The sequence below is a fragment of the Lissotriton vulgaris genome, chromosome 3_1 (assembly GCF_964263255.1).
Source record: "Lissotriton vulgaris chromosome 3_1, aLisVul1.2, whole genome shotgun sequence".
In the NCBI taxonomy this organism is placed as follows: domain Eukaryota; kingdom Metazoa; phylum Chordata; class Amphibia; order Caudata; family Salamandridae; genus Lissotriton; species Lissotriton vulgaris.
In genome coordinates, this window is record NC_141689.1 from 46,016,354 (window position 1) to 46,042,061 (window position 25,708).

Sequence of the window (25,708 nt, forward strand, 5' to 3'; positions counted from 1 at the left end):
ATCGCTTGCATTGAGAAAACTGCCGCTCGTGTTGAGAAAGCTGCCTCTCAAGTAGGAAATCTACTCGATTGACGGAAAAAGGCAGCACCTAATGGCATGCCACGTGGTGCCAGTTGCACAGATTTTATACCGGGACAAGCTCCCAGTGATAGAAATCAACACAAGCAGCACAACTTAGCAAAATTCAGTTGCTTGTGGAACTCTGTGAATCTCGCTGAGTTTTTAGGATACCCAGCGGAGTAAAACTCGATGTGTTCAGCCCACGCCTTGTCTGGACCTGAACTATGTACCTTCAGACATCTATTGCTTCATAATAATAATCCGCATTTGTAAAGCACGAACAATCACCCGTAAGGGTTCTAGGCGCTGGAGGCTATCAGGAAGATTAAGCAAGCTATTACCCAGAGTCACATGATGCTGGGCTAGCCTGCCGCCGGAGCCGGGGATCGAACTGTGATCCCCAGATTCCAGCGTCAGTCACCCTGGCCGCGACCCCACAACTCTCACCTCCCCTCATGACAGCACCAAAAATGATTTCTGAGAATCCACACAATTCAAGAGTGTCTCAACAACCTCAGATACTTCACACAAACAAAAGCTCTTACCAGCAATAAGCATGAACACTGACAGCTTAGACAATCCCTTAAATCATGTGTGAGATTTGACGATTTAAGACCTTTATTATTTATAAATAATGGCATCTGTAGGAGGCCGGCTTAGTATCTGGGGCTCACTTAAGCATGTGTAGCACCCTACACTAATCCAGACAACCCTTAAGGTGATTGTAGTGGTCTTAGACAACCTGAGAAAGCTATCTAAGTAGTAGCTGTGGAGAGTAGCCTTCAGGGTTAGTCCAGGAGTGTGAATCCACTTGTTTTACCAGAACTTAATCTTATGGTATAGACTAAGTGAATTAGAACCACATGGTGTAGTTATAAAAATATGTACTTATTAGTAACACTCACTAACACAATGCAATATCTACTACCCGGTTATATAAACACAATACACACAACTCTTTGTCATTAGAATACTTAACTAGCACAAATACACAGTGCTCTCCAGGGGAAGACCAAATCATATACTAAAATAGTGAAATGTGAACCATAACTTAAGTATAGAATAGACCCAGAAGAAGTAGAAGAGTTAGGGACCCAAGGAACTTCTCAAGGTGAGTATCTAGGAAACCCATGAAGTCCATGTGCAGAGTGGAAGCATGACCATATGCTCAATGGATAAGTCTTGGTTGCATTTTTAAAGAAGAAGGACCCTTCCCAGGTGACCCTGAAGAAAACCAGTGGAAGATGCAAGGTTAGAGAGTCACCCCACCCGTGGATACCCCTGGAACCAGGATGCCTACTCCAGGGAAGCCGGGGGCGTCGGTGCGATATGATGTAGGAAATCTACGTAGCACACAATGGATGACTTCAGAAAAGATTCCGCTGGCAAAGAAGGTGAAATGGTTTGGTAGAACCAAAAGGTGGTTTCAAGATGAGAAGTACCTGGAAGCAGAGGGGACATAGTCTATGCCACTCAGGATTGACCAGGAGGCACAGAAGACGAATGCCCACCAAAGTGTTGGATGCAGGCAAGTTGACGGTGCCCTTGAAGTTGCAGCTGTAAGTACCTGGCAAAGCCGAGCAATATCAGAAGCCATTCATGATCTGTCCCATGTCAGATATCAAAAGCAAAGGGGTCGGTGTCCGACAGGGGCACCAACAAGCCTTGGCAGCAGCGAGCAACTTAGTTGTAGAAAAAGGTGCTGTGCCAAGACCTGCAAGGTTCAAGCGACTCACCACAATCAGGGAAGTCAGAGCAGTCCCTAGGCATGCTAGGAGCCCACCGGAACCAAAGAAGACCCTAAGAGGACCCACTGGCTGTAGGGACAGGAGTTGCAAGAGGACCTTGAACAGCTCACCAAAGGATGTAGGCCGGCGGTACAAAGGATGTTTAGTATGCGAAGATCGGGCTGCAGTAGATGCTTGAGGCTGGAGCTTCTTGGAGCCCGAAGATCTCTGGAGGAGAGAGTCAACAATATTTGGCAACTGCAAGTGCACAGGGGTACTGCTCCAGCCGTTCCGACGACAGATACTGGCTTCCAACTTGCTAGGAAGACAGTGCAGGCCTCGAGGGAGTTGCATAACTACCACCTGTGTTGCTGAACCTTTTGAAGTCTGTAGAAACTCAGGAACAGCAGACCGGTCAGCTTCTTTGCGGTGCCTGCTGATGCAGGGGAGTGACTCCTTCACTCCAATGGAGATTCCTTCGGGTGTCTTGGATATTCACAGGCTTTGTGAAGAACCTGTATGGAGCACAGGCATGGATGTTGCAGCAGACATGCAGGGCGACCAGACCAGGAGCAGCAGGGGAGTCTTCCCAGTTGCGGTCTAGGTTCACAAAGTGAAGTCCAGAATGCCCAGATGCTTGAAGTAAAAGTGGTTTCTGATCTAAATCTTGTTCCTTGATGATTCTAGGGACCTACCCTCAGGTAATTCCTCAAGTACGTTAAGAAGATGTTTGGAACGATTCAGGAGTCCTCCCAGAGAATGGGGCTGGACAGTGGTGTGATATTCCGATGTCCTTTGCCCAGTTTCGCACCAGAGCAGGAGACAAATGCTCGCTTAACTGGTTTCAACTGAATTATGCAAAGAGGGCTCCAAATGTGCCCTTCAGTAGTCTAGTGGTGCTGACTAGGGCTCTCACCCCGTACCAATACACTAAGTCCCGACTAGGAGGTGGTCACACATCCCTGTGACAGAAAATCTATTGCCCTGCATTCCCCTGCTTGAGCTCATTTCAGCAGCAAAACTGCAGAATCATGTCCTTGTTGGCAGCAGCCATAGTTTGCTGTCTGGGTCTAGAAGACTGTTACGGGGAGCACTGAGGGCTTCCCGGAGGAGCCTCACAAGTGCATGTGATCATACCTCCCATGCCGTTTATGGTATGGGGTTATGATGCCAACATGTTTGATACCAAACACAACAGGGTTGGTAATAGCCAATTTAGAGATAGCCATCGCGCAATGACGCATGGCCACTCTTTGTATTGTAATGGCTGATGCACTCACAACCCGGGAGAATGGAGTCTGAAGGTTGTAGGGGTGCCCTGCTCATGCAGGTACACCCTCACACCTAGAATCAAGCACCCTGCCTTCATGATTGAAAGGTCTACCTTAGGGGTTTTAAGTGTGGTGATATAAGGAAATGTATATCTGTCGTAAGTGGCGCTAGCACTAGCTTACAAAGGCTGCAGGGGCAGGGCTGTAGTCACAATTTGAGTAGTCTCTCATGGGTGACATAATACATGCTTCAGCCCATGGGAGACCCCTGGTGTACCTAGGCCCTCTGTATCTTAGAACACTATACTAGGGACTTACAAGGGTACACCAATAGCCAATGTGGAGTGTACCTAAGTACTCACCATGGTCCAATGTAGGGAAGAAGCACAAAGACTGGGGTCCTGATTAGCAGGATCCCAGTCAGATTAGTCAGTAAAACATAATGACATCAGCAAAAAGTGGGGGTGACCATAAGAGCAGATCCTACTTTCCTACAGCATCCCATCTTCACTGCACACACAGATAATAGGTTTCTCAGTTAATCATTGACATAGAGCACGAGCTGCAGATAACACAGCTTGGAAACTCAGGGGCATCAAGAATGCCATGTTGTTCAGTTCTGCTGTCTATAGCCCATGCAATAATCAAGTTAGTGAAAGCAGACAAAAGTCCAGGTGCAAAGCTCCTTTCTGAGCTTGTGCACAGTGTTCATAAGGCAGACCTAGTTTCTCATCTAATGTTTTATAGTTCAACCCTTCTAAACTCTTCTTTCTTTGCCTGCAGTCTCCCCACACTCATCCTCATCACCTTCTTGAGATTTGTCCTCCTTTACATCTCTTGCTATCTCAGTCAACTTTACATATTCTTGCTATTTTCTATTCTAGGCTGTCCTTCCACTGTTCCTGGTCTTTGCAAGAATCAACTATTCTGAGAAATTCAGGCCATTAAACCTCTTTCTAACTCTTACTCCATCCCATCCTCACTATCCTTGCATTCTACTGATTGCTGTGTCTGTTTATTCACCAATTTCTATTAAATGGGTCTTTAAATCTGGCATCAATCTTCTTAAATTGTTCTCAAAGACTTGATTTGGTCCTCACTCCCTTTCTCTTGCAGTCTTTATTTTTAGGTCTACCTTAGACACAGCTTTAGCATCTTGCCAGGTTCATGTTTTCATAAGTTAAATGCATGCATCGAGGATTTGATCAGTTCTCTTTTTCCATTGGTCTGTCAATGTGACAATCACTTATGGCTTCCACCCACCACAACAAATTGGCCAACCCAGTTTATCCATTTATTGGATTGTACCAAACAAGACTGCATTGTTCCTGCTCACGTGTGCTCAGCCTTCTGAATATAAATGCACCCTAAAGCCAAGGCTGATGTGAGTGGGCTGATGGGAGTCCACCTTTATTTTTTATATGTTTGATAGATTTGGTGAAAATTGAGTACTATTTGCAAAAGTAAACAAATATGAAACATTTCATGCTTGGCAAGGTCAGACCTATTGCCTCTCGTAATGCTTGTTCCAATTCTAACGCATTATATTTGTGAGTGTTCATGGTCTAGCTTCCCTATGTCTTACTTCTCTTGTTCAGCCTATTTTACATCTCACTCTTTATGCCTTGCCTCCAGTTTGAGTTAGATTCACACCTTCCTCCATATGGCCAACTTCAGATTCAAATCTTTTGTGGTGCTTCTCCAAGTTGTGAAGCGCTTTTACTGTACACTGCTTGAACTCTTTGCATCTTCTTTTGGGTCTCTAAGAAATAGTACAAGTAAAGGTGTGCCACATGCGATGGGTTAGGAGCATGGCATGGTGCCCCACAGATGTTTTGCCCTATCTGTAATTTGCTGGCTGTACAAGTGTGTGCACTTTACCACTGTTGACCAGTAATACAATGCCTGTGCTGCTCCTTTCAACATAGTAAAATTGGTATACACCTAATTTGCATTTTTAACTTACCTATAAGTTCCTAGTATATGGTACAAAGTGTAGTTAAGGCCTGTAAGATTAATGACAGGTGTGAACTACAGAACTCATTGTGGCATCCACTACAGTGACAAAAGGCATACCATTGTAGCTTGACTGTGCAATTTGACCTGTCAAAGGAACCCATTTTTACAGGTCAAAAGCTTACTTGTAAACATTAATACCACCATTACGTAGGCCTTATAGCCCATATTGCATGGTATTTAGAAATAGGACATGTAGAAATGTAACGTTACACTGACTAGCCCCAGAAGCAATTTTCACTGTAGCGAGGCTGTCTGTTATTATTATTATATTTAATTTTATACAGCGCGCAGCTACCTGGAAGTTTCCCGGCGCTTACCAGAAAAGAGAGGACAGTTAATTGCAGAAAAGGTCTCTAAGGAATCTATAGGGTCTAAAGATTGAATAACCAGGTCTTAAGATCTCTACGGAACCTAAGATAGCAGAATTCAGAACGTAGGGAGAGAGGTAATGCATTCCACAGGGAAGGGGCCAAGTAAGCGAATGAGCGACCGCCCATTCTGGCTCTCCTGATGCGAGGGACCTGATATCTTTCTTGGGTTGATGAACGGAGAGTACGGGAGGGACAGTATTGTTGAACCAGAGTTCTTAAGTAGAAAGGGGCAATGCCTGACTTAATGTGATGCATGAAACAAAGGGCCTTGAATTTAGAACGGTTTTCAATGCGGAGCCAATGAAGGCTGTGCAGAGAGGCCGAGGTGGGAGAGGTTCTGGGAAGATTACAGAGTAATCGAAATGCCATATTTTGAACTGTCTGAAGTTTACGAGTCACCTCCTTGCATGCACCCAGAAAAAGGACATTCCCATAGTCCAGCTGAGAAGTAATTAACGCTGGACTACGGTTCTCTGGGTGTCATGGGGAAGCATCCATATGATCTTTCTCAGCCACCTGTTGATGGTAACACAGGTGGCCGAGACCTTGATCACATGTTGCCTCATTGACAGCTGATCATCAAATAAGATGCCTAGGTTGCGAGCTGTCTTAGAGGGAATGGGTAGGGAGCCCAACTGCTGTGGCCAATGATGGGGACCCCAGAGTGTGGTATTGGGGCCAAGCAAAAGAAGCTCGGTCTTGTCCCCATTTAATTTTAATTTGTTGTCGTGCATCCAACTAGCTATGTTATTAAGACCAGGGTGAAGAGATGAAGTGGAGGAATTTTGACCTGTAGAGAGTGAAAAGATGATCTGAGTATCATGGGCGTAGGAATGGATGACAAGTCCGGCTTGCTCTGCAATGGTGGCGAGGGGTCTAACATATAGGTTAAAGAATAAAGGGCTCAAAATAGAGCCCTGAGGGACACCACGGGTGGAGTGATGAATTTTAGAGGCTGAGGAAGGGGAGAAAACTTGGAACGTATGGTCAGAAAAATAGCTGGCTACCCAACCGAGCGCTGAGCCACTGATGCCGATGGATTTTATGGCAGTAAGAAGGATGGAATGGGAAACAGTGTCGAAAGCGGCACTTAAATCCAATAGGATGAGTGCCACTGTTTCCCCTTTGTCTACCTGGCATCGAATGGTCTCAGAAACCCCGAGAAGAGTTGACTCGGTCGAGAAGCCAGCCCTAAAACCAGACTGGGACTGATGGAGGAAGTTGCCTGCTTCAATATAAGTGGTGAGCTGTTTGTTAATGTTTTTTTCCAAGATTTTAGACCAGACCGGAAGGAGAGAGATGGGACGAAAATTAGCTGGATTATTGGGATCGGCATTGGCTTTCTTTAGTAGAGTTCCAGAGAAAACCACTGGGATGCACTATTGGATTTAATAATACTGTCTCTGGTTAGGAAAGAGTTAGCAATATTATATAGAGACTCTCTTTGATAATTATTAAACTCCAGTGTAATGATAAAGTTTCATTTTCAATTAAAAAAAGATACTTTTTTCCACTGCCTAAAGCCTCTGGAGGCTAGATTGTACTGGTCACCAGCTGTAGTCCTCTGAGTGCGAAAACCACGATGAGGTGTGAAAACGTCTCCAAGAGCACAGAACAAAGGGATGTGGGTTGGTATTGTTTTTCCCTTGACAGGATGGCCGGTGGGGTTGGGCCCTGATTAATTTAAAAGAGGTCTCCCATGTCACTGAAAAACTATGTGGACACCTGGACACAGTCCTTTTCTTTGTTTCCGCAGACAAGCAGGCTCCTTTCACAGGGGTAGCTGCCCCCAGAACTGGTTTAGAGTGAATACAGTTGAGGAGCAGCTCCTTCCCTGAGCACAAAACTGAGTGGGAGGACTGGCTCTGCACAGGAGGAGAAGGGTTTCACCTTTGTGGATTTAGGCAGAGAGGGGCACTGCAGGATTAATTGCAATAGGTCACATAAGAAATGCTGCAAAAGAGGGTAGCTTTACCACTGGGAATGTTTACCCTATTGGGTAAGAATGTGGCAGTAGTCGTCCCCACCCACTAGCTTGTGGCAGGTAAACAAATGTCATCCCCAGTACCCTCCCCGGATGTGCACTTTTTGGACCTGAGGAAGAATTAAAGAAGACTGGGTCTGCTGATTGAGTCTAGAGGAGTCACCTGCTCTCTCTATTACTCAGCACAGAAAAGTGACTCCAAAAGCCATAAGGTTGACCTCCTGTTCAAGATACTAGAACATAACAATCTTCAAGAGGCATTTTCTGCAGATGTCCAGGTGACGAGATTTATTGGACCTGCCTTGGACTCCACTGGTGGATCCAGCTGGAGCGAGTCGTGATCCCAAAGTGCTATCCTGAGGTCCTGGAGCATTTGAGTGTATCTGGATGGAATTTTCCTATGACCCTGGAAATCTTGGAACATAGAAACATTTTGGCTCAAGGACCTATAGAGGATTAGGGCAAACTTGCCAAACTGATCCAACAGATGTGCGTTTACCCTGGGCTAGATATTCAGGTTTCTCCCACTCATACTTTTTCTGAAGCAGCAAATCTGATAGATCAGGTCCTCATGGAGATATCTGGCTTCTGGGACTCTCTTTGACTAAAGCTTGCAGCCTTGCCTTGATGGAGAAATATGACTAAGTCTAAACTTTGAAATCATGACCGGAAGAACATGCCAAAAGTATCCGGCTGATGAGGGAACTTTGCTGGCATGAAATTAAATTTTTTAGGTTAAAATATCTGACCTGGTTTCTGTATCCGATCTGCGCTCCATTGAAGCTGGTCTCATATCGAGCTTAAGTCATGGTTTACTGTGACCAGGTCACATGGTTGGCGCTTAACATTTTTTGGCATTATTTTTCTTTTAAAATGTAAAAGAAAATCATATTTCTGGTCTCCTTATTTGATTTTTGTCATTTTAGTATCATATTTATTAGAATAATCTCTATTTTTCTAATTTGTTTTTGGATTTTTCTTGTGTTTTGTTATTACTTCTTAATTGTTTTGGTGCGTCATAAATTCTTTATACATTGCCTCTAAGTTCAGCCGGTCTGATCAGTGCCGTAGCTACAAGGAGGTTGAACACAGGTAAATTGAGCAAATTTAGAAGTTCTCCCTGACAAGGACTTCAGCTAATATTTGAGGTGGGTCATCAGCTCCCTCAACTAATACTCTAGCTTCACACACCCCTGGAGAGCAAGCTCTGTGGAGTTTAGCCACCCACAGAGTGTAGGGCACAGGGCCTCACCAAAGACTGTGCACAGCAGGAGTTGACTGCCCACAGAGAGTTGGGCACAGGAACATGTATTATGAAGGTCAAAAGCAGTACATGGCGGGGTGCAAGTGATAGTTAACTCCATTAACTATAACTGGTGAATTTCTGTGTTTTTTTTAGCTAAAAACGGTAATGTCACCAACATAAGAGAACGGGGAAGTGCAGACCCCATCCCTGGGCCAAAGACAATAAAAAAGTGGTGAGGGCCTCGTGGCCCCCCTGTCCATGCCCTAATAGGTCCCAGGGACCCTATCCCCCTGTGCCAAATATAATAAAAAGGGGGGGGGGCACATTCCCACCCTCGTTGACCCTCTTTTGGCCTCAGGAAACCCAACCCCTAGGCTTTCTGTTTTTTTAAAGGGAGGGGACCTCATGGACCCTCTCCCTGAGCCTTAATAGGCCCTGGGGACCCCATACCCCAGGGCTGACTTTTTAAATAAAAGAAGAGGAGTGCCACCAGGCTGCTGTACCCCAGCCTTATTAAGCCAGGGGACCCCATCCCCAGAGCAGTTTTTATTTTAAAGGCGGAGCGGGCTGCGCAGGATGGGATCCCCGTGGCCAATCAAGGCTCAGGGTGGGCACCCCCATATGATAAAATATTATAAATCGAGATCACTTCAATGATGTCATTAACAATGTCCTGCCTGTAACATGTCAAGAGTGATGTATTGTGTGAGGTCATAATCAATTTATGGTAGAGGCTCAATAAACTCTAAGGGGTAAATTTCATTGTGCTTTTGCTTTTTAAACAATAGTTTTTGTGTTATCACTAGGTCTGACTATAAAGTCACTTAAACCTTTGTGTTTTTCAATGTAAAGAAAATTATATATTTCAGACATGATCTTAAGAAATAAACAAGAACATTCTTGTTACCTGCCAAGGTAGGTATTTGTTGATGTCAGCACAAGGCTCTTTTGTGACCAATCCTCGCTGAGGTGTGCAGTTTAGCAGAGTGTCCAGTGCATGAGCGAAGGCGTATACGGCGGTGTAGCTTTGATAAGTATAGCTCAGGTCATTCATTTCAAATAAAGTCATGGTCTTTTCATCCAGTACTTCTTTCCCTGAGCAAAGATTGCTCTCACGTTCCTCTCCTTGGAAGACCACATCTCTTGTCCCATTGGTCTCTGCAAAATGACAATGAAACGCCTTCATCCAGAAGATTTTTATGAATATATCGTCAGGGTATCTCATGGGTTCTAAGCTTTGCAAAAACTCCTTGAATCCCTGCATGTGATCAGTGTAAGGTGCAATTCCCAGAGATCCATTGAGTATTCTCCAGGCTTGGTTGTCCAGTACTCCAGGTGTAATTGTAAAGTGGGCAGTGAATACCCAGACCTTGCCACTTAATTCCAGTGAGTAAAGGGTTTGTAGCAACATCTTGAGGTGCACCTCTGGGCTGTGAAAAATGATCACTTTTGCTGTATGTCCCTGTATCATTTCTGCAATGCGAAGGACCTTCTCCTTGGAGTAGCGAAGGCTGATTGGCTCCACGAAGGCTACACAGCTGCCACTCTCTTCGATGTCTCTTCTTATTGCTTGTCCTCCTTGAAGGCCCAACTCATCATCGGACACAACCATGCCCACCCATGCCCACTGGAAGTACCCCACCAGCCATGCCAGGGCCTTGTTCTGGAACGTTGAAGGTGGCACCGTACGCAGAAAGGAGGGATACTGGAGCTTATCGCTGAGGGAAGAGAGCAGGGATCCATGACTGACCTGCCCAATTCAACACCAGAAAAAACATTTAGGGGAGCAAATTATATCATAATAATTGTCAGCTTTTTACAAACACCAGAAAGTCAGAAGAATATAAATTAGGAAATGTGCTGCATTCTGTAATTTACTGCTGTTCTTTCATACACCAGGCAGATTAACAGCTTTTGTAGAACACATTCAGTAAAGTGAAATGCCTCTAGATACTTATAAACTGTGTCATAGAAGACGTTAGATACAACGAGAAAGCATCAGTTGGCCAAGATAACACAGTTTGCTTGCTGCCTCTTTTTGGAATCCAGGCTTTACCACCCAATGGTCTGTAAAAGAGGCTCCATTAAAGAGCAGAGTGCTCCTTCTTTCAGAACACAATATAAATATGATTGTATAAATGTGATTGTTTATTTATTTAATATATTTATTTTGGTGTATTCATTTTTATTTAAATTAAAAATGTTAAATCTGTGATTATAGTTTATGTTGTTAAAGTGGGTTGCTGGGTTTATAGGGAATAGAGTGAGAAGTTATATAAATTGTGATTCTTTTAATTTAGTTTTTAATGTTGAATTACATTTTTTTAATTGTTAATTATATAAATTGTTGAATTTTTTAATTGATGTTTAATTTAAATCGATTTGTTTAGCAATTGATTTTTTTTCTTCTATTTTTTTTAAATAATTTATTATCTTGTGCCCTAAGGTAACTATAACTCATGCCCCCGCCGTGCACAGTTCTCTCACCAATAATTGTATTGCAAATATTGCAGTGATTTGATCAATGATGTCAAAGAAGATGTCAAAAGTGATGTACTAAGTGGGGTAATTAGAAGTCCCTGCCGAGGACATGAGTTATAGTTACCTTAGGGCACGATTTATAGTTTCTTCAGAGAACTCCAACTTCACCTGCTGAATTTCTGTGGTTTTGTGTGTGTAAAATGTGAACCTAACTATAATGTCCCTGTAATCTTTTTTGTGTGAATTTCAATGTTTTTTTTTATGTAAAGCAATATGTAATTACTACCCACACAGCTTTCTTTCTTACATGGAGCAGTGGAGGGAGCCCCCCAGCTTCCCTCAAGCAGCCCCATTCTGTAAGGCTGCACTGGATATGGGCAATTATTTTTGTTTTGAGTTGTCTGTAAGACTGGGTGCCCTGGCCCTAAACTGGGTGCCCAACAACCTTTTTCACATTGGCATCGGTGGGAACCATCCTGGGTGTTGAGACAGACGACTTTGCTAATGCCCGGATGAGATTTTCTCACTGCTCCTGCTAGGGTTGAGTAATCTTTGAGTGTGAGCAGAGAGAAACGTTTCAATTCCCACCTTATGAGAGCCTTTTTGCTTGCTCCCACCATGTGGGAGCTCAGAAGTCTTCCTTGTCCACGTCCTCACTTGCTGTAAACAGTGTCTGGGGGATAGTATCTCATCCGGCTTGGGGGATGTGGACCCAGGGCCATACCATGGCTCGAGGAGGAGAGTCTGAAAAGATGTGGTCCACAGCATAAATACTTGAGTAGGGGCTTTATTGGAAAAGCAGGCCCCCAGGTCTAACGGGCCCAGAGGATCAGCACCAACTGCAAGATGAGGTGTTCTAATTCTCTGTTCCCATAGAGTCCAAATCAGAATGACACTTGGTAGAAGGATATACCGAATTCAGCATTCTATACCATAAAGAACAGGTAGAGGGAAACAGTAACATGCAGAACACCAAAAATCTCCCCCTTTAAAAAAAAAAAAATCAACCAGGAAACCCCCTCCCAAAAAGAAAGAACAGGTTTGAGCGTGGGAGTGCTTTTACTAAGATGCTTGTCACTATAGCAGCACTGGACACAATTCCTTACTAAGTTATCAATATCTTGGTCCATACTCTGCACCAAAAATTGTTTCTGATCCTGCACTTTGTGGCATTCATGCCCAAAAGGCCAGAGTGTGTGGTTTTCATTATTCTCACTCTGAAGATGTCTGGAGGAATGAGCTTGCTATCTCTAACCAACTAATCATTCTCAATAGAAAGTTCATCAGAAATTTTGCAGTAGGTTTGTAAATCAATGGAGAGAGATTTCTCCTTGGGCCAACCTTTGATGACAAAATCCATTACTCGCCTGAAGACGGCGTCATTAGTAAGGGCATCCGGCCAAAATGACATGTCAGGACAAATGACAGTGTCATCAACATTGGCAATCCAATAATACACTCTTCGATGTCATCCGGAATATCAGAGTTAGTTTGAGAATTGTCCATTGGAAGCCTAGATAGCAAGTCTGCCTTAACATTCTTTCCACCGGATATGTAGAGGGCAGCAAAACTGAACTTCAATAGTTTGGTGGACAACACAGCCAGCCTGGATGTAGATGTGTTTATCTTGGTACCAGAAAGAATGTCTACTAAGGGTTTATGGTCAGTTCTTAAACAAAACCTCCTCCACCAAACATAGGACTAACATTTTTCAATGCCCCACACAAAAGCCAGATTTTCTTTTTCCATGACAGAGTACCTCAACTCTCCATCTCTCATTCTCCTGGACGCAAACCCTACAGTGATCTCCTTTCCACCATCCATCTGGGATAACACAGCACCCATTCCATAGGCACTCAAATCAACAGTGATAAAACTGTCTCAGCCTTCCACATACGCTTGGAGGGCTGGAGCAGACAAAATACATTTTTGATTAGATTGAAGTGTTCCTGACATGTAGCTGTCCAAATGAAGTCAGAGCCTTTTTTCAACAGGTTCCTAAAGCACTTAGTGAGACTTAAAAAACTTCTTAATGAACTTGGAATAGAATTCGTACAGACCAAGAAAAGAGCGTAACTGGTCTTTGTCCATGGGATATGGTGCATTGACTATACCCTCAACAATACTGGACTTGGGTTGGACATCTTCCTTGGTGAGAACATGACCAAGGTATTCAATTTTATTCACTGAAAAGATACATTTATCTTCTCTCAAAGTGATGCCATTGCTTCGGAGAATCTGTAGAACAAGATCCAATATTTGGCTGTTTTCAAGCTCAGTGTTAGCATGCACCAGAATATCGTCCTGGAAAATTACAACTTTGGGAACATTTAGAAACATCTTAGTCATAACTTTCTGGAACACAGAAGCTGCCTTGACCAGTCCAAATGGCATGCGTCAAACCTGAAATGTACCATCAGGTGTTATGAAAGCTGTGAAGTGGCGAGATTGTTCATCAAGAATTACCTGATGGTATGCAGAGTTAAATCCAGCTTTGAGAACCATTTGGACCGTCCTACTGCAGTAATGAGATCATCTATATAAGGCAACGGAAAGTTTTCCCCCCAGATTGCTTTGTTGAGGGATCTTAAATCAATGCTTAGGCAAGTTCTCCAGTCCTTTTTTTAGCTAAAACAATGGGAGATAGCCAGAGAGTGGCATCAACACGTTCTATTATGCCATCATTGAGCATCTTGTTAAGCAAAAGGGAGAGGTTGCTTCTTACACTGTGGGGAATGCTCCTTAACTTGTGCTTAACCGGAGCTACACCTTCTTTGATTTTAATGGAATGACTAAAGTCTTTAATTTTTCCAATCTTGTTCTCAAAGATCTGTACAAACTTTTCTTTCCATTGGGAAGAAATGGAAACGCAGTTTACCAAGAAAACAGGTTTCTTCTGACCAGGTCTAATGATCATACCAAATTTAGCCTGGTGCCACCACCCTGGTACGTTAATACCTTTCAGAGCAAAATAAACTTTGCCATGGATTGGTTTTGTTTTGGAAAGAGATATCAGCCCAAACAATAGCCATCAAGATCAACCCTGCTACCCTAAAATGCAGTATTGATGATTTCAGGGGGTAGCAAGACCATGTGTGACCAAATCTGTTTATATTTATCAATTGAAATGATGGTAATTCTCACACCAGAGTCGATGAGTAGCGGAATATCATGAGACTGGATGGACACTTGGACAAATGGATCGCCAAATCTTGTTTCTGTGTGTACATTATTTATCTCCAAATATTCAACCAAGACAACAGACAAAGATAACTCTTTGACTCTTTTATCGAAGTCATTTGGGGCCTCATTGGGAACAAGCTCATGAACACTTATTATGGGAAAGTGTTTGCCACCTCTACAAACGTTCCCAAAATGAACACTATTTTTACATTTCCAGCACTCTTGGGCAATAGCGGAGCAGTTTTTGAAACTGGACAGGAGGGAGGGTGAACCACATCTGAAACACTGGAAGCTGGAAAGATGATGTGCAGGAAACATACTTATTGTTCTTATCCGGTAGATCTTTACCCTTTTTCAACTTGACATTGCTGAGAGGCTGTCGAAGGCAAGAGGAAGAAGTTTTGGCTGCAACCGTGGAGAAAGTATTGGATTCTAAACAGTTAGAGTCCAATACTTTCTCCATGGTTGCTGCCAAAAGTGGATTCTGATTGTTCAATGCTCTTAACAATGTCTCATCCAGCAAAGGCTTTTTGCATAAGAGTAATTTCTGTTGGATCTTTTTGGAATAGCACCTGTTCACGATTTGATCTCTTATTAAGTGAGAAGTAAAGTCCTCAAAGTCACAATTTCTGGCTAAAACCTTCAAAGCAGTGATGTAAATGCCAAAGGATTCACTTTGAGCTTGGACACGAGTAAAAAAGTTGTGCCTATGCACAACCAAATTGACTTTACCTTCAAAGTAGGTACTAAGTTGTTTGAGGGCTAGTTTGTATTTGTCCATGTCACCACTATAATTGCCTTTGTAAGTAAGTAAATGATCAAAAACATTTTGCCCCTCATCACCCAAGTAATAATATACGAGGCTGCGCTTTCTATCAGGTTTGACCTTCATGCCATCAATTGCATCCAAATAGGCATTGAAGGATCTAAGCCATAGCCACCAAATTATTGGTGGTTTACCAGGATCCTGGAGGAAATACCTTGGAGGTGTAACAGATTGCATGGTGCACTAATAGAAAGCACAAAAACAAGGAAAGACACTAGAAATAAGAAAACAAATAAGGGTGTGAGAAGGAATGGAACCCAGAAAGCAAGAAGGAATAAAGAAGGTGGAAAAGGAAGACGCCAGAAAGGAATGGAAAAAGACACTAGAATGGTTAAATTCCTAGAAATGATTAAGGTGAATGAATCGTTGAATCAACGAGCACAGTGAGCAAAAGCAAATAAATAATTGTAAAATAATACAGAATCTGGGAAAACAAAAAATTAGGAAAGAAAAAGAGTAGTTTGATGTATCAGCAGGGAGAAATGTACATGAAAGAGTATGTGGATCACTGAATCCACAAATGCTTGGACGAGGTTGGTGTACAAGAGAAGCACACAGGAAGTGACATCACGACGTGCCAGTAGCACGACCGGAGCAAGCTCCCACAGTCACGATGACCAGGAAGATGACGTGAAGAAATGCTGGAAGTAAGACGAGAGCAAACTCCCATGGTCGCAATGCCCAGGCGAGACGGGGACTTTATGAGCAGGCAAGCCGGAGCAGTATCCCTTTGGCTGAAGAACAAAGGAGCAGAATGGCATCTTTAGAAAGCAGAAAGTTGAGAAAACAAAAAAAAATACAAGAGCAGGAACATAAGGCTCTATAGAAGAAGATGAGCACAAGGGAAGTAAGCTGAAAGTTGAGGGAATACAACCTATGGGCCTGATAGGAGAAGGAGAAAAACAGAACAGTACCTTGAGAAAGCAGAGGCAGAAAAATGAAGTACTTGCAAAAAATCAGCTCACTCCAAATCCAATCTGAAGATCGTCGCCAAATGAAAAGATGTGGTCCACAGCATAAATACTTGAGTAGGAGCTTTATTGGAAAAACAAGTACACAGGTCTAACGGGCCCAGAGTATTTGTATTTGTATAGCGCTAATCACCAGCAGGTCTCTAAGCGCTTTGAGGAGGCGAGGCCAGGGGTTGTGGGCAGATCGGTGAGATCCCACAGTGATGAAGCAGTTTAGGCGGTGGCCAGCACCAAATGCAAGACAAGGTGTTCTAATCCTCTGTCCCCATAGATTCCTATACAGAATTACACTTGTTAGAAGGACATTACAAATTTAGCATTCTTTACCATAAAGAACAGGAAGAGGGAAGCCCTCCTCTCCAAAAAAAATACAACAGGACCAGGGGATGGGATCCCATGGGCCATATCATGGCTCACATGACTCCTCTCCATTAAGATGGAGTCCCCTGGGCCTTAAAATTATTTGGGGACAGGGGTCTCACATTCCCCTCCGAATATGTATAAATATGGGGATGGCGTCCCTGGTGTATTGTAATGGTGCAGGAAGAGGGGCACACATCACTTCCCCTTATAAAGTAAGAAAGCAGCACCCCCTCTGGCCTTGGCTCACCCGTTGCAAGCAATAATATTGAAAAGGGCAGGAGCTTGCCCAAATTAAATGATGTTTTTGGTCCCTGGGGGTCCCTGTGGGTGGCACTGTATCCCTACCCTGCCACTTATGTGTTTTCATATTCTTTTTCCAGAACAGGGGACTGAGCCCTAAAATAACTGCTGCAACAGCATTGTTGATATAGGCCAATCAGATGTTATCTTTTCATCTCTTGGATCCTTGGATCCACAGATCCTCTGCACCCCTCTATATACATATGTTTGTAAACCTCTCAAACTCAAAGTCTTCTGAACAGATTTACGCCAAATCACACTATTTGGAAATTTGCCATTTTGGCTGTCTAATTTTCCTATGAGAAAATGCATTGGGAAAACACATTTTGTGACCCCACTTTTATTCAGACCCCACGTGATAGAATATCCCAAAAACTTTCAGAAAGAGCTGAGATGAATGGGATGTTTTAAAATGTTTTGTGACGTTTGTCAAATAGCACAAGAGTTATAAGCAAACTCTGTAGTCCCTTTCCTAAAGTAACGGCCTCATGAAGCACGTTAACCTGTACAAAAAGTGGGAGTGGTGCACACACAGGGAAGGTAAAGCTACTTAGTGTTACACAGAGTTTATCAAGAAGTAGAAGAGAAATGTGTGTTACACAGGGAAGTGTTGTAACCAGGGACAGCAGTAAGCTAGTGTGATGTCTGTATGGGATAAAAGGGATACAAGTTGGGACCATGTGAGTAGCAGGCCTGGGAGAGCACAGGTGGCAATTGTAAAAGTGTTACCTGCAATTATAAAAGTACAAGCAATGTAAATGTTTATCCACATAGATGAGGCGAGTGGGAATGCTGCTGCAGGTCCTGAGAATCCCAGGAAACTATCTGAAGTGGCCCGATCTACTTGGAAAATTATTGAAATAAAGGTGGCTCAACAAATGGTCTTTTAAAGTAATTGGAGGTTTGGGGATTGAACCTCGTTCTGTTGTGCCACAGGCTGTCACAATGTTTGAGTATCAAGTAGAAGAGAAGAAAATATTGAGAACACAGTGGTCTTGTCTTAGTCAATAGGGTAAAATATCTGACCAGGCTATATAAAGGAGTTAAAAAGCATAGTCAACCTCTAAATGTCTAACAAATGTCATACCAGTCTAATGCCATTGAGAGTGTCTTCTCTTTTTGGGAAGATGCTATTGGAGTACGACAAACAATGGGCCAACGTTGTAGGCAGGTCAACAAGCAGGAGGATAGGTGGGGCAGTTATAATGAGAATGCTTCAAAGAGGTGCAGTGTCAGTTGGATGCTGTTCCAAATTCTGGGTCCATAGCTGGAGTAGGTGTTTGGACCCTTCATGTTTAATATTTATCAAAAAAAGTTATTAAATTGTTCTGCAGTCCAAGAAAAAAACACTAAGGTGTGGCAACTTTGCTATGATGTATCCAGCATTTTGTATTAATGTTCTCTCAGTGGGCTGGAGCTGTATTTTCAAACAGAAATTGAAAAAACCCACCCAGAAAACAAGGATGTAGCACTTTTAAATTCAATGGAGGAAGTTTTTAGAGCAGAGAGTGTTGATTTCCAGTTCCATTTGCAACCTGGGACTTGGTAACCAGTATCGGGTCAGAAAAGAATTCAGTGCTGAGACCAGTTAAAGGGCCAAAGGTTATCATGGATCATCATTAGACCCAGATGTTTTAAAGGGGCAGCACATGTTACAACATTCCCTAAGGGATACAACCTTTATGGGCTGTATATCAATACTGGCCAATTGTTAATGATTTTCAGGGGCTTCCTTAATGATTTTCTGGTAAGACCCAAAGGTCTGAGACATCCAGTGACCCACAAGGCTTCAGAGCAATTCTAACTGATAGCTGGTGTTTATGGCAGTGCTCAAGAGTGTTTTCAAAGAGAGATATCTCCTGAAGTCTAGAGGCTAGTATCATTAAGTAATCTTGGGTTTATCTAGTGTCTATCTAGGGGCTCAAAACCCATAAGATTAAGCCACTATTGTGTCCTAAACCTTTTGTTCTCTTACGTCTCTCACCATAGCGACTCAAGTCCAGCATGAATATGACAGACATGTTGTTACACTTTGAGGGTTATGTCCCTTGACTCATTCGGCATTGTTCAGGAGTTTCTGACATGCAGCATATTTGAAGTCATCTTAACCTAATAAGGAGAAATATTCTCAGATTAGTCAATTTGCTTGATAAATTTAATTTGTAAGTAAAGAATGTGAAGTTTTGCTGACCAAGAACTTCCCAATGTCGTTTATATCAACACGTTTAGGCTGGGAGTTTGATTTATCGTGTAATTTTTGAGGGACTGTAATATTTTGACTGTAAACAGTTATGTTTCCTATTAGTGTTGCATAGAAGACTGAATTTCCTTCAACAGTAATTGAAAAAGTTCAATGAACTTTGACACAAACCCTCAACACCAGAATTTCTTTAAAATCTTCTAGTAAGCATTTGTATGATTCCTGCTAAACTTTACCTGTGGGTAATGAAGAGCTCCCATAATTCTGGCCATTGGTACACTCAAGGTTGACATAGTTTCCCCCACGATGCCAGCTAGTGGGGGACGTGGTGGGCACCAGTATCCGGGAGTTGTCACTCCTTCACCCGAGAGAAGATTCAGCACTCTTTCAGTTGCTCGGCTCTCAGACATGCATGAATCAAATATCCGGAAGCCAAGGGTGATATTTGGCAACAGATCTGGCATTTCATTAATTTCTTTTATTGCAAAAACCATGGCCAACAAATCCCGGTAATATCGGACATTGAATCTATGGGATGAAATAGGTAACAATCAGTAATATATCAATCACAGAATGTCATTAATCAAGTTAAAGTAGGCTCCATAAACTACCCCAATGTCTCCAACATATGTTACTTTCTAAAATGTCACTTGCTATTAGGGCCGATATAGAGTTCGGCATCTGCCGTGCTTCAAGTTCCATTGGATATAACACAGTTGTTTTATAGTGGACAGTGTTATACGGTTCCTACAAGTTTAATAGGACTGTGTATTATCTCACCAAGAACTTCACAGTAGAGAGACTCAGTCTACATATATCTTCAGTAAATGTTAGGTTTGCTTTGGCTAGCTCACAGTACCACATCTAACCGCCCAAACCTGACTAGGCAAATAGATGTTATTGGTAACCTCGAACATGACCCCTCTGATTCCCAAGGAATTTGTGGAAACAGGTCAAAACCCTTTTGTTTGTTACTTTTGCATGCCCAAGGTATACACAGAAAAGGTACGAAAATACATTTTCAAAACATTGGTTAAAATTATTGCATTTTGTATAGAAAATGTGAGCTGCAATGATTAAGCAGATGAGACACATCACTGTAATTAGAATTTATAGCATGGCGAAAAATACAAACAGTTCAACCTTGTTAATTGTTGCTTTTGTTACTCTAATCCTATCTGTCTCTAGCACCTATACTAGAGAAAGCATAGCAGTAGTAAACTCTGCCAGACCTGCTGTTATAGCTGTACCACCATACCTTGGTATAGTGAGTCAGCAAGGTGATCCAAGGGCCATATTTCTGTATGGTTTGCATTGTGCTTGCACTACGCAACGTGGTGGAAGGGCAGTGCAACCCTTAAGTCAGATTTTTTAAGCCACGCAAAACCACTTTGCATGGATTTCAATGACTCCAAAAACTGGAATAATGCAGCACAGTGCAAATCACTGTGTTTCATTAACCTGCCCTGAGAAGGCATTCCATGGGCATTGTGTGGGTGTTCCCACGCAACTTCCATGGATTTTGATGCATTCCCAGATTTATAAGACTTTGTAAACCTGGGAATACGCCAAAAAGATATGCCTCCCAGGAGAGGTGCAGTGAGGAGAAATATCTTCATGCAAGGGTGCCTGCAATGGCACGAGGCTGCCAAAACGGTTCTAGCTCAAAGTAAAAGGGCAGGAATGTGCCCCCCCTTATATGTAGATAAGATTACATTTCCTTCCTGCTGGCTGCTGCAGCTTTAGAGGGAAGATTAGAGCCCATTACAACTAAGTACAGATAATGCCTGGCTCATTGTCTTATGCAATAGGACAATGGCCAAAACTGAGCGGGCACAGCATGTGGTGGGTCCCCTCCCATGGCAGGTCTCTCAGCGTACAGTGAGGCCACTGGGAGTGGATTTTCTCTTTTTGAGCATCACAGCCAGCAGTAATGCTACCTGGCGTTGGTGAGAAAGGGGGTGCGCAGGGAGACAGATCACAAGTTGCGGCCATCCAAGACTCTATACTTTTGTCTTCAGCAGCAGACAGACAAGCCCTAGGCTCCCGTGTCCACTGTTCAAAGAAGAGAGGTCTGCCCTATATATTTTAGTTTAAGGGCTCATAAAGTGTCCCACAATAGACGAACAACACAACTGTGAGCTCACTGACGGTCACCACGATCAAATTCTCAACTTCAGCTTCAGAATAAATATATAGTTTTATTTTCATTTTTCAAAATATAAATTTGATTTCAGAAACATGTAAAAACATCATCCTTCAAATAAATGCAGAGCACAGTGATGGAATCACAATATACATAAATACATATCCCCTATGAACCCTCTCATCTTTCATTCAAAAACACAGACTCATTCCACTCAGATCAACTAACACATTCAATCCATTTATTCAATTAACAAAATACAAAAACCTCAAAACCCATCGCACACAAATACACTGAGGTAATTCTGCTGTATCCTCTCAGCAACTTGCTGGGGAGATGCCAGATGGTGTAGGCAGAAAAGATGGTCACCACGCCGATGCGCGTTTCGGTGCCAAGCCCGATCTACGGCGGCACCTTCATCAGGGCATGTATACGAGGGGGAGCAAATGGGGGGGAACAGTACAGTTTTACAGCCGTGGTCACTCTGTGATGAACAAAAGAGACAATTTTTAGAATCACAATACACAATTACATTCTCTTTTCACTTCATTTTCTAAAATACAGTTACATACATGGGTCTTTGAAGAGGCTAACACTGTTATGTCCGTGATAAAGTAATTAGATTTGAGACCAAGTCAAGTTTATATATTGTCCTTTTTGTAACAGTCGTATTCTAGGCAGAAAAGGTTCAGTTCACAGAGTGCGTGCAGCGAGCTCAAAGAAGTGTGCAACTTAATAAAGGCCTTATCACACTGTGATTAATTATTAGCCCAAAAGGGTCATGAAGCAAAGGAATCCCTTGAGGAAGACAAACAAACGCTAGTCAAACAATACAAAATGTAAAAAAATATATCAAAAAGACATTGCACACCATGTACAGGAGAGAAAGCTTGGGACAACAATAGAAGCTCTTGTAATTAGCCCTCCCAGGAATCTATCAATGGGGTTATTGGAGGCGTTTTTCTGGTCTAAGTAATGTAGAGCTATGATAACATATACCTTAGATCCACAACGTGAGAGCAAGGTGCCACTCCCGTTTCTCCAGGAGGTTCAGGCCGGTTAGATAGAATGAAAAAACTGACTCAGGATGGACTCTATTAGGAGACAGGGAAGACAGTTTTTTTCCGTCAGTTTCTAAAATTTCTGTCAAGGGGCGTGTCGTAACACTCCTTACTTTTAAATCAAGACTTACTTCAGGATCTTAAATAGTAGCAGTTACTTGTTTACTCGGCCAGAGTGTTGTAAATGCCCATTTTTTCAAAGCAAAACTTGAGCAACAGATAACCTGTAAACAAAATATGAGGGAGATTTAATAGTGGTAGCGAAAGTTCTTCATAAAGATGTCTAAACCTCACGTAAACAAACGTGCTTTAAAACTTACTATTCAGGCGAGATATTTCTGTTCTAAACCGCTTCTTCCCAGAAATTGATTTTCATGGCTCAAAGGCCCGGTAATTGTCCAGCCAAGAAGGATCTCCGATATTAGTAGGCTCGGGGCTCTAAACATAGAGAGAGCAGGAGATGATATAAGTATACCGAAACTGATGTCTAAAACAAAATTACATCTCGGGCGTTTTGGATGACTGAAACGCTACATTCTGACACCGTATATAATTAAAATCAAAGGCCTTTCTGGGGGCTGAGGTGTTACATTATAACCCGTATTCCGTAAGAGCCAGCAGTTATTTGCATTTCCTCTATCAGCCGATCCACGATTGTGGTGCATACGAGGCTGGGTCGGCGATTTCGATTTTTAAACAAACGGCCAGGAAAAGATACCGTATGTACAAGAACCAAAGCCAACATGCTGGAATTAGAGCTGGGAACCTCAAAACTTTAGAGAGCTTACCTCCGAGATACGGTTCAGTGATTCTCTTATCGGGTCTGTTATGTTCCCGAAGGTCCGCCCCCGGTGCCCTGAGGGCTGGACGTGTTGTTCATGTGACTCCCTATAATAAAAAGAGGTCTAGCACATGTGCGGGCGTTCAGAGAGAGACGCACAGACCGAGCAAGCAAACTTATTCCCAGTGTCCGACTGAGTTTATTCTACGGCCACGTGTCAGGCCTAGTTAGGGTTAGATGCCCCTGAGTGCAGGCCCTAGAGAGATCTCCCCAGGGCAGTCATTTCCCTATCACCCGACACAACAATTGGCGATGAGGGTGGTTGTCGATCCCTCGCTCGGGGTGTGTGTGTGTCCCTCTTGGGGTGAGGCGGCTGCGGGCACTCCCACTTGCCTGCGGTGCTCGTGCCTTACCACCACACACACCCCCGGTCTGCTCGCCTGGAGGAACGACTCTGATCCCTGGCTCTCAACAGGTGAGCGGCGCTGGCTTGCACCCTCCTGCCGCGCACAGGAGCTCGATTGGTCGCGCGAGGTATTCCCTCTGTGGACCCTCCACGCCCGGTGCCGCACCGTGCTTGGCTGCACGTGCGTGAATCGCACCTCGGCGCGCCTGGCGAGGCGCTCCGGTCGGCGCCCGGTCCTGCCCGGCTGCTCGAGGGGACGTGGTGCTGACCCGTCCCGGGCCTTCACCCTACTTCCAGACATTGGAGCGCCAGGGCCGTCCCTTACTCGGCCCGTGGAATTTACCTCGCCGGAACGCATTCGACGCCCCGTCCGCACTGATCGGGGTGCCTCCTCGGATCGTCTCCGGGCCGCCCACGGACCTACTCCAGAGCGCCCAGAACGATGGCTACCATTCCGCCCATTGAACCGTTTGTGGTGGAGGGTGCGCCCTCCACTCTCGCACCGAAGTGGAAGGAGTGGGTGGACAGGCTCCTAATATTCTTCGAGGCCACCAAGGTCCATAAAGAACAGAAGCGCGCCATGATTCTCCATCTTGGTGGCAAGGACATCCACTCCATTGCCCGGACCCTCACGGAGGCAACTCCCAAAACCCACCACACACTTATCAATGCACTCAACGCGCATTTTGAACCAATGGCCAACCAAGACTATGAACGATTCATTTTTCGGCAAGCACGGCAACTACCAGACGAATCGCTGGATGCCTACCACTCCAGGCTAAAAAAACTAGCACTAACGTGTGGATTTCAGGATGTCACAGAAGAGATCAGAGGCCAGATAATCCAGGGATGTGCCTCTGCTAAACTACGCGAGAGAATACTGGAGGAGTCGGGGAAGCCCCTACCAGACATTCTCACGCTGGGTCGCACAAAGGAGCTGTCCAAGGCCAGGGCAGCCCACATGGAAGCAGCACTACAAGCCAACATGAAAATGGAGCCGGTTAACAAACTACAAGTCCGCCCACAGCCCAAGTGGGCAAAGCGAACAACAACTCCGCAGGGCGGAGCTTCAGCGCAGTCATGTGGTTACTGTGGTGGCCCAAGACATCCGGCGCCAGAATGCCCAGCACGGGGCAAGAGATGCTCCGGTTGTGGGAAGATGAATCACTTTGAAAAAGTGTGCCGGTCCAAGAAGTTCGGCAAGCCTCGCCAGACAATACACACTGTGGCTGAGCCCGAAGGCGCTGAAGGAGAACCCAGCAATAGCGATATGGACGATGACGAGGAGGAGCGATCCGTACACAAGGTGCACATGATCGGCACCGCCACCAGACGCACCAGGACACTGCCACAGTGCGCCATACAAGTGGCCGATCAGGACATCATGGCGACAGTCGACACGGGCGCCTCGATAAATCTCATGAGTGCATCCCTCTACGGTGACATGGCTACTCCTCCCAGCCTCCGCTCCACTCCGATCACCGTTTTTGCCTACGGCCAGGACGTTCCCCTCCGCATCCGGGGAAAATTCAAAGCAGCGGTCCGACACGGGGACAAAATCACGCAAGCCAACATCTTTGTGTCGGAAGAAGGTCAAGGCATGCTCCTGAGTTGCCGGACGGCAGAGGATCTGGGGGTAGTCTCATTTGCGTTCGGCGTGCATGAGGAATCGGTACAGCAACTGATTGCAGACTTTTCTGACCTATTTGAAGGGATTGGCTGTTTCAAGGGTCGGGAAATACATCTGCATGTGGACCCCACTGTTCAACCGGTGGCCCTGCGACACCGTCGTGTTGCGTTCCATTTGAGACCACTGGTTGAGGAAGAGCTGCAGAAGCTGGAAGCAGCGGGAATAATCGAGAAGGTGTCCGGTCCCACCCCCTGGGTATCGCCCATCGTGGTCACGAGGAAGCCAAAACAGCCGGGAGCGGTCCGGATTTGCGTGGACATGCGCGTACCCAATGCTGCCATCAAGAGGGAGCGACACATCACCCCCACGATCGATGACCTGATCGGAGAGATGGCCGGGGCCCGGTGGTTCTCCAAATTGGACCTCCGGGCGGGGTACCATCAACTCGTATTAGACAAGGAGTCCCGGAACATCACAACGTTCTCCACCCACATCGGACTGCGCAGGTACACCAGGCTGAGTTTTGGGATATCCAGTGCTGCCGAAGTTTTCCAGAATGTTATCCAGGAACTGATTGCTGGCATACCGGGCGTGATCAATGTCAGTGATGACATCATGGTGCACGCAAGAACAATCCCCGAACACAACCAACGCTTGGCCCAGGTGTTCCGCAGGCTCCGCA

General features: G+C 44.3%; 1 protein-coding gene and 1 long non-coding RNA gene across 2 annotated transcripts in view; both read right to left on the reverse strand.

Moving 5' to 3' along the window:
* Positions 1-20,767, reverse strand: part of LOC147725907 (vomeronasal type-2 receptor 26-like) — a 201,681-nt gene extending 180,914 nt beyond the window's left edge. Inside the window, exons 1-2 of the mRNA XM_086963386.1 lie at positions 20,718-20,767; positions 19,239-19,530 (exon numbers count right to left, since the gene is read on the reverse strand). Coding sequence (XP_086819512.1) covers positions 19,239-19,530; positions 20,718-20,767 — 342 coding nt within the window. The remainder of the gene's footprint in view (positions 1-19,238; positions 19,531-20,717) is intronic.
* A 416-nt stretch (positions 20,768-21,183) lies between these two features.
* Positions 21,184-22,245, reverse strand: LOC147725909 (uncharacterized). The gene is made up of 2 exons (XR_015309402.1): positions 22,148-22,245; positions 21,184-21,632 (listed from the first exon to the last, which is right to left on the reverse strand). It is a non-coding gene; the product is annotated as an uncharacterized LOC147725909 (long non-coding RNA).
* Positions 22,246-25,708: the final 3,463 nt, after the last annotated feature.